The sequence below is a fragment of the Lolium perenne genome, chromosome 4 (genome assembly GCF_019359855.2).
Source record: "Lolium perenne isolate Kyuss_39 chromosome 4, Kyuss_2.0, whole genome shotgun sequence".
NCBI classification, from domain to species: domain Eukaryota; kingdom Viridiplantae; phylum Streptophyta; class Magnoliopsida; order Poales; family Poaceae; genus Lolium; species Lolium perenne.
Genome location: NC_067247.2, coordinates 260,516,268 through 260,533,382, shown reverse-complemented (window position 1 = coordinate 260,533,382; position 17,115 = coordinate 260,516,268). Strand labels below are relative to the sequence as shown.

Here is a 17,115-nt window from a genome sequence, read left to right as displayed (position 1 = left end):
GCCAACTCGAAGAGTTCATAAGCTTGAAGCTTGCCATGGAGAAATGAAGTGCAAGTTCAAGATGAGCCATCTCGAAGAGATCCTTTGCTTGAGTCTTGCCATCCATATGGTGATCATGGATATGTGAAGATGCGCCGAAGAAGAAGCTCTCCCATGGTGGATTATGGGGGAGCAATCCACATGGTGGTCATGGTTATGTGAAGATGCGCCGAAGAAGAAGCTCTCCCATGGTGGATTATGGGGGAGCAATCCACAAGACTTCGTCAAGCAAGCACAAGCAAGAAAGGTGTTTCATCTTGTTGAGGTCAAGATCGTCGTCATTGAGCTCAAGTGGAATGCGCAAGTATAAGGTTTGCTCTTGATAGGGTTTCTTTCTCACCGGTCTCATAGTGTAGTTGGTGACCGGTTTATAGTTTAGTTGCCGTACTATCAAGAGGGCTCTCGAGTGAGTAACTCGACCGTATCGTTCGGAGATAGCTCAAACCTTTGCATCCTTGCATCATCTTTCTTGGTTGGTATTTGGACCTTATCCATGTGATGTTTTAGAGCTTGTGCTTATTCTCATGACAAGCTCTAGTTCATCGAAAACAGATTTCGCATAGATCACTTGTTGCGTTTTCGAGTTTGGTTCATCATCTTTCTTGGTTTTATTTGGATGTTATCCATGTTATGTATTAGAGCTTGTGCTTATTCTCATGACAAGCTCTAGTTCATCGAAAATGGTTTTTGCATGGGCAACTTGTTGCATTTTCAAGATTGGAGGTTTTACCGGTATGTTTTTTTTAGATAGGTCAAACCTTTCATCATTTGTTTCTATCCTACATTGTTGGATTATGATGGTTCCCTGCATGATCTTGTAGAGCTTGTTCCTAGCTTTAAAACAAGCCCAAGATCATCAAAATCGGAGTCCGGATGCTAAAGTTATGCCCATTTCAGTTTGATGTTTCTGCCAGTTTTCAGGGGGCGGATATTCCGGCCCAAGTTTGGGGCGGATAATCCGCCCCCCCCCCCCCCCGGAAAAATCCGGTTTTTGGGAAAATCCGGCCAAATATCCGGCCCCCTTACTGCGAGCAGTTTTCTCATGTCCTTAGCCGTTTTTTTGGAGCCCGGATATTTTGCAAATATCCGGCCCGGAAAATCCGGCTTGAGCACACCCAAACGGTCATACTTCGATGGGAGGGGGTATTTAAGCCCCCCTTCTTCCTCCTTGGGCAGCTACCTCTTCCCCTTTGTGCTCTCCACCATTGTTGACCTTGAGAGCTTGCCATATCCCTCTACTCCTCCTATACTTCTTGAATCTTTTTGAGGGAAAAGGAAGAGGAGATCTAGATCTACATTTCTACCAATCAAATCCCTCTCTTTGTGAGGGGAATTCACTAGATCTAGATCTTGGAGAAATTTGGTGTTCCTCCTCTTATTTGTTCTTCCTCTCTTATTCCCCCAATAACTTTTGTAGCTTTGTTGGAATTTGAGAGAGAAGGACTTGAGCATCTTTGTGGTGTTCTTGCCATTGCATTTGGTGCATCGGTTTGAGTTCTCCACCGTGATTCGTGGTGGTGAAAGCAAGAAGATTGTTACTCTTGGGTTCTTGGAACCCTAGACGGATTCTACGCCTTTGTGGCGATTTGTTGGGAGCCTCCAATTAAGTTGTGGATGTGTGCCCCAATCTTTGTGTAAGGCCCGGTTTCCGCCTCGAAGGAAATCCCTTAGTGGAACCGTGACCTAGGCCTTTGTGGCGAGGGTCACCGGAGATTTAGGTGAGGCGCCTTCGTGGTGTTGGGTGTATGGTGTGAGTACCGCATCTTGGGGTGAGGCCTTTGTGGTGTTGGTGTGCATCGAGCAACCACACCTCAAGGTGAGCCTCTTGTGGCGTTCGGGAGCACTAAGCAACCGCACCTCTCCACCGGAGATTAGCACTCGCAAGAGTGTGAACTCCGGGATAAATCATCGTCTCCCGCGTGCCTCGGTTATCTCTATACCCGAGCTCTTTACTTATGCACTTTACCTTGTGATAGCCATCGTGCTTGAAGTTATATATATCTTGCTATCACATACTTGCTTGTATTGCTTAGCATAAGTTGTTGGTGCACATAGGTGAACCATTGCTTAGAATAAGTTGTTGGTGCACATAGGTGAACAATAGTATATAGGCTTTGGGCTTGACAAAGTAAACGCTAGTTTTATTCCGCATGTGTTAAGCCCATCTCGTAAAAGTTTTAAATCGCCTATTCACCCCCCCCCCCCTCTAGGCGACATCCGTGTCCTTTCAAACGTCCATCAGCAAACCAACCTATTTGTTGTGTGATTTCTATGCACTGAAGTTGCTCGTGTCAATTGTAGTATCGAACCCGCCCGCGGCAATATTTTTTTGGGCTTTTGCGAGCCTTGGGCCTTAGCAGCGGATTTTCCGGTATGCACACACAAGAAAATCTTGTACATAACTATATTATTTGGTACATCACGCGCTGTGTTGTATTTGGTTTTTCGAATGCATGTGCTAAATTAATTTTGCAGACATAGTCGTTGTAGACCTATTTGGCCACTTCAAGATCATTGAATACCATATCAATATAAGGCACAACATGCTACGAAGATATTTCATCACCGGCTTCTTCAACATAACTTGAAGCATTCCCTCTTGTCACGAATTGTGGCCCTGACACAAATCTAGTATTTTCATTTGGCGCAACATCAGCATTATAAGTTTGTTCAACAAGCTGCTCGCGCAGGTTGAAACCTCCAAGAATGGTGTCAACAACAATCCATGCAAACAAACAAAATATGTATGTGGTTGAGTTAATTATTTTTTGAAACATAGAGATATTTTTTTCAAACAACAACATGATGAAACAATTGTACTAGCTTCTCAGAGAGCATTTGTATTACAACATTAAGTTGTAAAAAATGCTTTAGAATATTATGACAGCAGACAACATTATGCTTCTTAGCATTAACAAGAACAATGCACTATGAGAAGTGATGCAAGCAAACATGAAGCATATATTTCCCAACGCAGCCATTTTTTCAGTAACCATGAAGCAATTTTATGTGTCTACTAGCTGCATTAATTAACAAGTAAACACTATGAGGTCTTCATCATCAACAATTGTAAAGAACATGAACAAGTTTTCCTCACATATCTACCCAACAACAATTCGACTAAGCATCTAGCTTTTTTTTTTGCAGAACATCTAGCTTATTTTGTAGCAAGTTCATGAAGCAATTAATTTAGTTATACCTAGAAGAATATCAACAAAACATGGGGAACATCTAGATTCATGGAACATATACCTTGGAGAAATTTATATAAGAACCATAATAGGCCTCAGTCATAAGAAAAACCCTAGCAGCACAGCAAGCAAATCGTGGGGACTCACCGATGCAACACGTTGTTCGATCTCTGAATTCTGATAAAAAACTACGTGCGGATTGTTGTAGAAAACAAGAATCCCTTGTATCAAAGGACCTCCAGCGCCGTCACTCGTCGAATGGGACGCACGTTGCCGACATGGAGCAGGTTTTGAGGCGGAGCTCGAAGCAATGATGGGGGGAGGGGTAGAAGAGTAGCAGATTAACCGTACAATGCATGCCATCCCTACTGCCGATTGCTGCAGGGAGCGGTGGCACCTCGGCGCGAGAGTGAGAAGCTCGGTAGTTTGCTTCAGTGCAGCAAAATAGAGAGGGGAGGGGGGAGATGTCGGTGAGCCAGATGAAATTGGTCAGATCCGATGATGGGGGACCCGGAGGATCTAAGATTTGATCCCTCGGATACCCTCAAAGCGGGTCAATATGGAATGAAGGAAATAATCATAGTTGGCACTACGGTGGAAAACACATGTTCCGTGCACAAGAAGTCCTGTGCATGGATCCATCCTCTCTCTTCAACTTTTTGCAAAGTATATGTCAGGTTGCTTCTCTCTCTCGTCCCACGCATTGTAGTACTACTTGTAAAACTTGAGAAATTTATAGCTTTTTGACCAAAAGTTCAATTTGAAAACCGTTCAAATATTTATGTTCCTATTGAAGAAATCTACAAAACAATACCAATATTGAATATAATTTGACAATATTTAAAGTTCAACTTTTGAAACCTGATGAAACTTTGAAAAACTTAATGAAAATCTAGCGAAAATATTTTTTGAAACAACTTGTTTCAATGTGCATCATCATGTTTGAATTAGTTTCATTGGGTTTCAAAATAGATCATGAGGTTTCATTATGTTTCGATAGTCATGTTCCGAATTTTGTTGTGTTTATGAAAAAATAGATACATCTTGTAATATTGTATGTATTTTGATAATTATTTATTTATTTTGGTACTTTCTGAAACTTGGTAGAATTCTATGAAACCAGGTTTATTTTGAGGTCTTAGACTCATTAAAACTTGATGGAAATTCTTGTGTTTCATCAGGTTTCATAGAGTTCCATCATGTTTCAAAATTTTATTTTTGAAACTTGTCAAAATATATTTCAAACTGATCTTGTTTCGAAGTTCCCGTCATTTAGAACACAAATATGCACTTGAAATATAAATTGGACATATGATTTAAAAGGAAGATAAGATGTATACAAATTTTAGAATCTAATAAAAAAACTTAGGATGAGAGGAGATAAAGCTAGGTGGTGGTAGAGTGAATTAAAAAAAAATGCTTGCACATATTTCAGATTGTGTCACCTGCTCACGATAGGAGAGGGGGTGATTCGAATCTAATTGCAGATGAACGGTGACTACGTGCAGTCCCGTGCACGCTACAAGTGTATTTTTTTGCAGTACCGGGTACTCTAAAGTTCTGCCAATCGAAATCACTCAGCAATCCGTGCCCCATCCCCGCTTCTCCCCCGTCAAGCGACACGGTTTAGTGTCAGATCTAGAACAAAGCGACTCATGTGAGGATCATGGGTTCATCCGCTCATGGCGAGCGGCGACACTGGTAAGAGGGGGAAAGCGCTTTGTGGCGGTGCTGCTCTGGCATTCCGCACCGGCGGCGCGCAGGACAGGCGGCTTCCAATTGCAAATCCAATGCTAACACAACTGAACACACGCCCGTACATGCCTGCTCTGCAATATGCATATATACAGTTCTTCCAGCACACAATTTACAGCTACACTCGAAGCTGCCGAACTGCAACGATGACCCGTCTTATATAAACTCATCAACTGACAAAACAGATTCGGCCATGGCCCATGGCCACACAACACAAGCCTGCTCACTGGTGGAAAAAACCCTATGTTTTCACTTGCCGGCACCGGCACAGAATGTATTTAATCAGGACGGAAATATAGACTATATATAGCTGCTATATACACCCGGCGCCACTGGAATAACAACTTCAAGGCAACGATTTACCAATTCTTCAGCTTTGACATTCCTGCTTCCTTCCAGCTGCCATGATTTTCCCAGCACCTGTAGGAACATGAGGCCCATGGATTCATCAAAATGTGAAGTTGAAAAGCAAGATTTCGGTTGCGAGTAGCTGCAGCACTAATAGCTTTCTAGCAGGTGCTTTCAAAGTTGAAAATACATAAGTTCAGCATAAGAGATTGCACGTAACAATTGTTTGAAGAACATGTTTTCAACCATTTGATGCATAAGTTGGGCAAACATCAGTCTATTGTCGGCGTTTACTTTGCAAGGTAACCCTGTGAACAGAGGATCCCAGATGGAATTGGATATAGACAGGTTAAAGAATCCAATAGTCAGTTAGAATGTAGGATCTTGTCCAATTGTAGCTACCCTACTGTATCTTAGGTCTAGGGAGTCAATGTGAAGCAAAGTTAAGCCTTTAATCAAGCAACTCAAGATGTAACGTTGGGCGTTACAGATGAACATGCTGATGAAAGTCGGTATAAGTGCCAGTATATTCAGAAGAATAATCAGCCATTTGCAGGATATAGGTAGTGTTAATACGGAAAAAGAGAGAAGGGATTACCTTGTCTCATTCACAAGCAATTTTGGTATCGAAACTGCTCAGACATATTGCAAACGCCTGAAATGCTGATATGGGATACCGGTAGTCCATGGTGAACAAGTCTTTGCCTATCTTTCCAAACTGGAGAATCACCTTGTCCTGCTCCTGGCCAGCGGGTCCACTTTCGTCTGAAGCAACCAGCTGAAAGTTTTTCACTGAGGCAACAGTCACCCGTCCACGGAAATTGAGGCACCAACATTGCAGTTGTTCATGCCACCTAGGAGACTTGTTCTTCAGCACCAGCTTCTCTTCGTTCTGAGCGGGTATCTGTGGAGCTGCACTGTCCATATGAGCAGATTTGGATCTGAAGAATGGAATGGACGGGAAGGAGTCGATGTTATTGAGAGGAAATTCAGTCTGTGTTGGAGCTTTGCCCCCTTCTTCAACAGCTGATGCAGGGATAGAACTCATAACACAGTTCATCCTTCTTGGACCTCTGCAACAAGACAACACGAATGATATCATTTCATCTCGCGTGTTATAGGAGAAGTGTAATAGAGTTTTACCATGCAGTGTGAATGAATATCTAAATGTTCAGCTTATCAACGGGGACCTGCCTTTACATACTTCTTTTGCTCATGCATTTCAATTAAATCTAATCAGCTTATGCAGTGGTGACACCATCAATATTTTAATCAATTTATTTCAATTAAATCTAATTGGCTTATGCAGTGGTGACACCATCACTATTTTGATCAGATCAGAAGAGGTGATTAACATAGTGCTGAGAGGTAATTCATATATTTCGTGTTTGCTACTGATCAAGTGTTAATATTAACATTTACAAAAATAACAATATAGATCTAAACTAAGGCGGCAGAACATTAGTGAGAATTGCCATACCTGGAGCCTAACACATTCAATTCAAAAGAAATCTGTGAAACTGGATAGTTCCCAGCAGGAATTCTTGGGGAGACCTGGTTCAAACCAACCATACGCGCAGACCGGCTCTTCGAGACCACAGCTCCATCATATGGTGGATGAGCATCATAGACGGTAAACTTCGTTCCCAGAAAGTTTGACCTGCTCAGAAAACAATTGGTTTAGTTCATTTTTTCTGTTGTTATTGTGGACAAGGTTTCACCGTGAAAATCATTCAGACAACAGTAAGGTCAAATATTTTTCCAGTGAAAGCTTCCAAGAAGTAAATGTACTGATATACAAAATAAGTATTCATTGTAATATGTAAGACCAGCTATTGCTCGGTGTTATGTCGGGGGTACAACCTACTTTTCTAAAAAAATGATTTAATGCTTAGTATTACCTTAATCGTAGGATTAACAGAAAAAAGAGAACTCAAAAAAGAAGAAAAAACTACTGCCCATGAGAATTTAACTGAGATAACCTACAGTAGAGCTAAAGGGTCTATCTTTCGCATAATACGACAGAAACTAGCACAAATTATAGCTTTAAGTGGAGATCAAATCTCAAAGGGTAACCTTAGCTTGCCAATATAGGTGCTGCTCCCCTTTGACATATCACCCATATCCAGGGAAATCAGGTAGTCTGTGTATGTGGGCTTTCTGCATTTGCGTGCAGCAAGCAAGAACTTGCCATCATCAGCTAGTGCTGCAAAAGAAACAACCGAAAATAGTAAGCATATATCGACAGTATAAGACTTATTTGACCAAGCAAAATGGGAACGATTAAGCAGTATACCTTCCGTGATTCCAATGTACAGATAGTACGTCTGAGTAGTCCGGTTTCTTCGTATGAAACATTTGAGTGTACCCTCCTTTGGACCAGGCTGCAGATTATGGAGACAACACAGATTCAGTACTGAAACAACATTACATTGCACTGAAATGGGGTAATTTCTTACTAAATCGTCAACATAGTGCCCACTGACGCTGGGATTTAAAGACAAATAAGCTTGTGAAACACCGTATTTAAAAGGAAAAAACAGCATACATCAAGTACTATCATTCTTTTATGATTTTATCTGACTTCGCACAATTTGATTGATGCATAATTGTACGATGTGGCAACAACCCTGTCCAGTGTGTTCATAGGATTATTATGACCAGGAAGACATCCGACACTACAGGTTTCGTAATATAAGAAACCTTTATGGTTGGCACCTTCAATGAAAAAGATAGCTCACTGATTTGATCCCCTAAGATTTGAGCAATAATGCAACATAAACCTTCCCAAAAACAATGCAACATAATGGAGTTATCCAATCACTATCCCTCACGCAACCACTTGTTAATAGAAACGCGTGACCAACACTTGATGGTCCTAAATACCGAGAAAAATGATCCTAATTAGACAGCAGGCATCAACAGTTAGTACGCCGTCACAGTCAGGGTGCATGATCGAATCGAACCTGCTTGAGTGAGATGGGGAAGGTGAGCTTGCCGGAGGCCTCGGGGACGCGCACGACCTCCTTCATGATGCCCCTCCATGCCCTGCAGACGCCCGCGCAGGCGACGACGTCCCGGCGGGAGGGCCAGAGGGTGTCGTCGACCTCGACCCTGACGAGCACCTCCCGGAGCAGCTCGGGCGGCAGCTGCGCCCAGCAGGTCCCCTCGAGCGCGTCGACCAGGCCGGCCCCGGCCGCGGACGCGCCCGGGGCTGCGACGGCGCGGTGCGAGCGGGAGGCGCGCAGGCCGTGGCGCGAGATGCTCCCGAACTCGTCCCGCATGTCCTGGATTATGCTCCGGAAGGACATTTGCCGCCACCGTCCCCCGGCGGACCCGAGGAAATCGAGCAGGGAGCCGCCAATCCCGTCGCAGAGACGGCGAATCAGCTGCGCGCCATGGCGCGGCGCGTGCGGGAACCGGTGGATTGCGCTGGAGGCTGCCCCAATCGCGAGCAGCAGCAGGGAAGATACGTTGCAAGCTAGAAGGAGAAGGTTTGCCGGAGGCAATTCAGAGAGCGGTGGCCGGAGCAGGAGCAGCGCGATTTGGACCCACGGAAGGATGGAAATATAGCAAATTGACCACCGAATCGCGGCTGCGATCGACGGAGAGATTGTCGGGTCCGTGGAAGCGGTTGGTGACGCCACCACCGCGAACAGGGAGAAGATGATGATGATGAACAAGGAGAACAAAGAAGAAGGAGGAAGAAGCAAGATTCGAAGAAAAGAGAAGGGAAAGGATGATGAGGAAGCTGGCTTTGTTGGGATGAGGGGCAGGGTTAGGTGGCCGGGGAAGGGAATTTGTAGGTGGCGGATGGATTGGTGGCACGGCAGGGGGATCGGGCGGGGGAATGAAATGCTCGTGATGGCTCAGCGTCGTCGTTATATAATGGGATTTGAGCGGTGACGGGACGGGATTAGGGTTCGATCTCTCTATCCGAGTGGCTGGCTGATGAAAGCGGCAGCCTCATCATCATATATCCATCCGGGCCACGCCCACGGACACGGACTCGTGTCCCGTTAATTACGCCATTAATCAACTAAGCTAATGCGCGCACGGGGACAGCCCAGCCGAGCCGAGGGACGAGACAATTCTTTTTGGCGGAGACATGCTGTCAAGCCGGCGCGCGTCAGTGTCATGGAATGGAAGGGAGGTGTCAGGATGGCGATGGAAACATCATTACCCAAGGCAGGCCCGTGCCGTGCATGATTGATCTCTGCCGTGCTCTGCTCTGATCAGCGGCTTTGGGGTTTGGAGCTGGACTGTTTGGTGCTTTTGACTCCCCCTTGACCTGCCATGACCTCACTCCCTCCGCTCACAACCGAGTGAGTAGTACTACATTAGAACACAATTAGGGCATCTAACCCATCCCCTAAAACTAGTTAACCATTTACACAAATTTCGTAGGATTTAAATGATTTTGACTATAATTTACACATAGTTCATAGAAATAAACTAAAACATGAACGTAATTTAAACTAACAAACTAAAACTAGATATTCCTCCTCCTCCATCGTCGTTGCCGCCTAGTCGTCGAACGCGGATAAGTCGAGCCCGTAGTGCTCGTTGTCGCTTCCTCCTCCGTCGCGGCGCCTCTCCTTGTACATGGTGTACGCCGCCGCCTCTGCCACGACGTGTTCAGGATTTTGACGGTGGAGGTTTGCCATGTACTCCTTGCCGACGCGCTCGGCCTAGAGGAGTTCCCACGCCTCGCGGTCCTCCCTCGCGAGTTGGGCCACGCGTCTGCGATGGGAAGGCGCGACGAGCTTCGGCACAGGCTCAGCGGGGCTGACTAGGAAGAAGTTGAGCTCGCCACACTTGCTGCCGGGGAGCCTGACATTCTCGATGTCATGCCTACACGCCGCGTCGCCGCCTGCGCTGCCGAATGGAAGGTTCCTAGCCAGATCCACTGGTGGGTGTTCTGGCCGGTGATCTCGGCCACCTAGGTTCCCCACTCGCGCTGCTGCACGCCATGGTAGCGGCTATGTGGTGGCGGCAGGAGGTCAGCGGGGGAGCCAGTTCGGCAACGCTGCGATAGGCGATTGCGGTTAGCGCTGCGGATGGGCGGAGGGGAGCGGTGGCTGGAAGATCCGGCCATGGGATGGTTTTGGCGGCGATGGGGATTGGTTTGGCGGCGGCCGGAGATGCTACGGTGGGCGGTGTGGCAATGGGGATGGATTTGCTCCTCGGTCGGCCGCCGAGCAAATATATGGGGTATTGGGGATATTTGCTCCTCGGCCGGCTATATATGCACTGCTAATCGATTTAGGGTTTCGGCTAGAGTCGGTTCTTTCGGTTAGCGACACAAATTTTCTCCTATAAAGAGTTTTAGGGGATCGGTTAGAGATGCCCTTACTACCCTAAAAACTATATAGGTCACCAAAAACTGGAATATAGGGCGCCAAATCAGTTTTTGTTTTGTTTTGCAAGAAGACTAATTTAGGGCACAAATTCTAAATGACGTCATCGTCGCGTCTCCTCTCCGATAGACGAGGCTCTAAATGAAAGAGAAGAACAAGGACTTTCTATGCACTCCTCGCGTTGCTCGGCTCCTCTCTAGGGAGGTTGTTGCGCGGGGCTCGCTGGTGCTTAGATTGTCGCTCGATGGCTTCCTCCTAGCTCTACGCTTCTCCCCATGCCGACGGCTTCAGCGTCCGTCCTCTCCCTCGCAGGGATAGGTGGATCTGGAATTGTAGAGGTTGGGACGGTTGATGCCTCGGTGGGGGCTCCTAGGCACCGGAGCGGCGGCTCAGGGTGGTGGTTTCGGCACTGTCTCTTCGAGCGACTGATGTTCCTGGCTCGCATCCCCAAACGTGAGGGCGGGGGGCGGCGGGTATGCGGGGCAGCTGCCCTAGGAAATTTGGTTGTCGTTGTTCTAGGGGTGGGAAAATTTGTATACGCTGCTCCATGGGGCATCGCTCTTTGGTGCTCGATTGTTGCCTATCATGGTCGCACAGGCGATGTGGTGATTGTAGTTTCTAGCACCCGTCTCTATCTATTGCCTCGTATGCTCATGGCGGGTATCATGCTATGCTGCGAACCTGGCTTTAAATTAATAAAGCCGAGAACAGACACGACACGCGAGTACAATGACACTTATAGCGACATGCTAGGGTTACCAGCTAACATTACACCAAAGGAGGACAACAACAGATAGAAGGTAAGCAAGTTGCACTAACTATGACTAAACACTAGGCTGACAACTTGATCCCATCGATGAAGGCAAAGACTTATGTTGAAAGGGTGCGGTGTTGAAGCTAACCAAACCAAGAGACCTCACATGCCGAAACAGAGCACAACCATGACCAAAGGAGCTTGGTTGACTTCATGACTCGAGATTCTCAAGGAGCGGAGCTTGAACGCGACGCCTCCAAAATGAGGGGAACAATGCCCAAGGATGTCGTCGTCGCCTGCACTAGCCAAGGCCTTTCCCAACCACCACACCAAAGATGCAACCTTGACACTTTTCCAATGACGCATTGAGCCCACATCCTGAAGAAGATATCGACGATGTCACATGTGGCATGACGCATAGCAAGATAACCACCGTTGGGTTTCTAGGTAGCCGAACAAACCTGAAGAATCGCCATGTATGAGCAGCCATGGTGACAATAGCGGTAAAAAGGTCAAAGAGGATGAGAGGGTGATCCTAGAGTTGGTCCCCCGACGGGCGAAGCACACAAGTTTTGCAATGAGGCATGATCCAGGTACGCTAAACGAGTGACATTTTGGTGGCACCTCCAAGAAGGTACACGGGGTCAAAGACGTCATCGCCACTAGCACCGGTCATGGTCGTGCACGGCTTTCACCGAAGTCCCGGCCATGGCCATGAGATCGTATAGAGGAAACATAACCATACACTGCTGACAACACCTCCTCAAGTGTTGATGGCCCAAGGAGACGAGGAGACCTAAGCCTAGGAGCAGCTACGTCGAGCTCATCGCCAACACCAATCGCACCAATCAAGAGAACCACAGCTCCAAGGATTGCACAATGGCATGTCCATATACCGCCCTACTCCATCCCTGATCGAAGAGTGCCCCAACAAAGCTTAGATCTAGGTGAAAGAATGTTCATTGCTCTTTGAGCCTTGTGTTAAAAAATGAATAGAGGAGGCTCTTGCGTCGCGATGAACCAAATAGTGGCAGCGTCACGACCTATTTGTCACCGGAAGGGCTCTAGCAATGAGCTTCCTTGGTGGCGCACGCTAGCTCTCGCCGGGACGCCGACTGGGAGCGGGGGGAGGGGAAAGGGGTCCACGGGGACCGTGAGCTCACCCTGAGCACGACGATGTGCTCGATGATTGCATGGGTGGACGTAGGCGAGCATATCGACGACGGCCCGAGTTCGAAACGATGATGACATACTAGGTCATCACTACTAGGAAATGGCCTACCGTCGGCGTCCTGAAATGGCCTACCGCCGGTGTTTCTGCATTCGCCGGCGATCGCCTCGCCGGTGGTAACGCCTCATCGCCGGCGCCTCCCAATTCGCCAGGGGTAAGTGCCGTTACCGCCGGCATTTTACCAATCCGCCGGGGGTAAGTGTTGTCAATTCGCCGGGGTTAGTATTACCGCCGGCGTCTTACCACTTCGCCAGGGGAATCAGGCCGTAGTGCTGGCGATTGCAAAACGCCAGGGATACATGTGCATTTCGCCAGCGCTAACATTTGCAGGAGTAAAAAAATAAAATTCGAATTTCACAGTTTATACACCAGAATTCAGCATATACACAGAATATACAGGAAATTACCAGAATGACAGCAAAATAGACATCATTAGCAAGATACACATCATTGGCAATGATACACATCATTAGAAAGTCCCGAAATGTCCATAACATGCATGCATATGCATCAATAACACAAGTGTCGACCATAGTTCAAACATCACGACTCGAAGTAGCACATGTTACAGAAATACATATAAGTCCCGTGTCGATGACCTAGCTAAACAACAATGACATAATAAACTAGAGAGACGGTGGCGACAAGCATCATCACGATGAAAGGGGTCCTCCACATCTCCCTCCTCTGTCCCGCTCGAAAGTTGGCGTATCGAGTTTTCGCCTCCTCCAAAGTGGTGTACCCCTTGTAGCTGTTGCCGCTGAAACGGTGGACCTGCCTCCTACAGTCTTCCCAGTCCTCGTAGACTCCAGGAACCCTGCCGTGGTAGACGACATAGTACGTCATCTATGCAAAATGCAAACACAGAAAAAAGAAATGAAAGTTGTTAGTACATTAGTAGAGAGAGATATAACATAGAGTAGTGCAAAGAAAAAGCATGAAAATTACTTAAGTAATTTTATGACTAACATTTGCAAAGGACAAAAGTGTTTGAGTCAAGTCGGCTTCGGCGGGAAGGGACGGATGCCCTCGAGCGTGTTGAATGTTCTGTCGTCACATCCATCTTCTAATCGGCCTTCTATCTCGGCCTTAGAAAGTGCGGGACCATAGTGGAACAAGCCACCATTACCGCAGACATCCCTCCAGAGTATTGTGCAAATGGTCCGCTGGATGGCACGGAACTCGGCTCTCACGTTTTCATCAGTGGTGTCCGCCATGTTCACGAACATCCGCTGAAGACTGGATGGCAACAAGAGATCGTTCTGAGACCTTACAATCGACCTCATCTGTAGGATGGCAAACCAGGCCTCCATCCCATTGTCATGCGCCGATTGCTTGAGGCAGGGGAACTTGGTTATGTGGTTGCACACATAGCAACCTTTCACTTTCTTCTCATGCCTGATTTTGTCGATGCCAACCTCGGCTATGAAGCCGCTGAGGGCTTTATCAAGTGTAGACTTAAGGTCGGTGAAGTCCTTGTCCGGATCAAGCCCGGAGTCGAGGTAACTGACATGTGAATGATACGGGTGAAAGAGGAGGAGGGTGCAGTACTTGAATCTGCGCAAAATGGAAATAAACCATCATACTCGATCAACTATGAAGGAAATTCATGAAAGAATGTAATAGAGGGTACTCTAGTAACCAAATACTTACTCGCGGAAATATGCTATGGCAAAGCATTTCTTATCCTTGTTTAGCACCAAGAAATCCTTGATGTACTTCGCCAGAAACGCTTGTTCGTTCTGGACGACAGTTGGAGTCATGTAGAAGGGGTCCATGATAGCGATGTCCGCTGTGTTCTCCATGGCGATATCGTGCGCCATGCTGAGCGATAGGAGGCGGACCAAGTTTCGGTCGAGCTGTTGCATGTTCAAGAGCCTGAAGATGTCTTCATATCGAATGAACATCAAGTCCGCAGGGTATGTGGTGACAAAGCCAAAGCCACTGGGCACCTTGGCCGTCAAAACCGGGTACGAGGGATTTCTATCTCGAAGAAGTAGGTCCTCCTTCATTAGAACAGCATCATGCAAGCTCCTCATATCGGGCGTCACCTGCTGGACAATGTGTGCCGGCAGCATAGGCTGGCCTAGGTGATGCATCTTCCTCCACGGGGTCGGCAACTTGTCATTAACCACTTTCTTGCTTGCGGCAACATCTCCGGACTTCTTCCGCTTCCTGGCCTTCTTCTTACTGCAACTGGGAGTGGCGTTTTGTTTCATACCCTCCGTGGTCGCACCAAGGAGTGTCCTCGGGGTAAGCCCAACTCGGGGTGGAGCGGTGAAGGCGGTAGGGTCTTCCTGCTCGGGAGTTTCTTGTGAAAGGAACAACTTCTTCTTTAGCGTACGATCGGCGGGTGGCTTGTAAGGAGAAACCCCGTCGCCCTCCATCTCAGCGATGAACGTATCGATTGGAGCTTGATCGATGTCCAACGCGTTGCCGTGCTGACTCTCGGGCTAACTGTCGGGCTGGCTATCGGGCCCAAAAGGACCACCAGCCGGTGGAGGACTCGGGGCAGCCGTCGCATCCTGAGGAGTGACCATGCCATAGCTTGCCTCCGAACCTGAGGCGGCGGTGTTCAGCCGAATTAGGGCTTTCGGCCATAGAAGGATGTGATTCTTGAGGTCCCCGAGAGTGAGCGGGGTTTCCGTTTCCGGGGGTTGATAAGGAGGATGGAGGTCTTGGCATCCCGGTAACGACCGGTTCACGCGAACCCGGCTCACGCTATCATCCATCCCGACGCGAGTGGAAAATCCGCCGTGTTGGCGGGGATGACTTGCCGCTCGCTACAGCCTTCAACTTGTTGTCCACATTCGGTAGCAAGGTGCAAGGAGTCGCGTTCTCCTGTGAAAACATGTGTAGGTCGAGAGGGCGACGACAAAGTAACTAATTTGTAGAGCTTGAGAGACTAAATTAATTACCGTGAGGGCGTCGAGCTCGGCTCGCGTTGAAGGACCGAGGCCGGGCGTGCAGGTGGACCGAGGGGCTAGTACCGTGGCCCCAGGTCCGGCGAATGCTCTCTAGCGCCGACATTGCCGGCGGGTGGAGTCACCAAGTTGGGTGTGCATTGAGCGTGTCTAGTTGGAGGCCGGTTGTCCGAGTTGCTGGCGCCTAGGCTGATAACCGGCATCGGTCCCTTTTGGCCGCCGGCGAAGTAATTCTTCATCGACAACACAAGATCAGGGATGATTTCATTGACCCTGGTGGCCAAAGCGTCATCGACCTTGCTAGCAACCTCGGCACCGACGCGTTCTTTGAACCTCGGCACCGACTCGTTCTTGAACCTCGGCAGCGACGCGTTGCTCCATGGTTGTTTCCAAGTCGGCCACCTTTTTCAGCAGAGCCTCGTGCTCCCGGTCCTTCTACGCCTGCCGCGACTCCTTAGTGCTTGCGGGCACGTCCAAGCCATAGTCGGCAAGCTTGCGACCTCCTCCGGCGCCGGGGACACGGTGGGGCTTGTCCAAAAGCGGTCGCGCCTTCACGGTGTTCGGACCCCACGATAAAAGGCGTGTCCCACGGGACTTTGCCCGTCGACGTGCGGGACGAGGAGCCAGCTGATTCGGCGGCTGCTTGTTCCGTCAACTGCCAGAAGTAACATGAACAATTTTAGAATGTAATGGACTTGGTGAGCAGTATCAAATTAATAAGCTGGTAAATTGCTTACCACTGCTTTCTCTAGTGCCATCACCTTCGCGTCGGCGACCAACTCAACTCCCACCACCACATCAGGTTTCGTGACACGTTTCCCACCCAATTCTCGATGGTATCGGGACCTGAGATATGCCCTGAAGAGTGGGTCTTTGTACTTGGCAAAAGGGGGCTCGAGGCCAGCATTTATGTAGGCCTGGTCCTCCTTGTCCCATACCGGCTGCTTGCCTTCGAAGCCACGGCAACCGAGATTGTGGTGACCGATGTTCTTATCCGCCAGCTCCTTCCCCCAGGTCGATTGTCGTTTGGTGTACTCGAGCTCCTCGTTTTCCAAGAATTTATTATCTTTGCTCCAGCGTCATCCGCGGGAAGTGGCGCTGGATCTCTTCCCAAGTCTCATTGTCACCAAGCATCCCCCTCAGCATGGTTTTATAACCGCTGAGGTTCTTGGAGAACTTAGAGAGGGCTCGTCTGTTCACGATGTTATCCTTGGGATCCTCGTTCCTGTATTCCACAGGGAACTCATACCGTGCGTGCAGCCGTGCAAGGAGTTGGGCCTGCAGATGCTGCTTCTTCTTGGTTCGGAGTTTCGTCTCGTTGACGTCGACGACGTCCCGAAGGATTGCTCCCTGTTGGAGGCCGTACCCCTTCGCCACGTGCTTGGGCTCAGTAGGAAGACCGGTCTTGGCGTCCACCGCGGTGATTATTTCGCGAGTGGTGCCGACCCTGTTTGGGCGCCGCTGCTTCCGTTTCCTCTTGGCCTCGGTAGTAGTATCCGAGCTACCCCCGGCA

General features: G+C 48.2%; 1 protein-coding gene across 1 annotated transcript; it reads right to left on the bottom strand.

Annotated features, from left to right (window-relative positions):
- Nucleotides 1-5,124: 5,124 nt before the first annotated feature.
- LOC127332116 (tubby-like F-box protein 6) lies at nt 5,125-9,290 on the bottom strand. Its single transcript, XM_051358374.2, has 6 exons — nt 8,300-9,290; nt 7,630-7,717; nt 7,410-7,539; nt 6,814-6,993; nt 5,932-6,406; nt 5,125-5,405 (listed from the first exon to the last, which is right to left on the bottom strand). Exons 1-5 carry the CDS (start codon nt 8,642-8,644, stop codon nt 5,938-5,940), a joined length of 1,212 nt encoding a protein of 403 aa, XP_051214334.1. The 5' UTR covers nt 8,645-9,290; the 3' UTR covers nt 5,125-5,405; nt 5,932-5,937.
- Between the last annotated feature and the right edge of the window lie 7,825 nt (nt 9,291-17,115).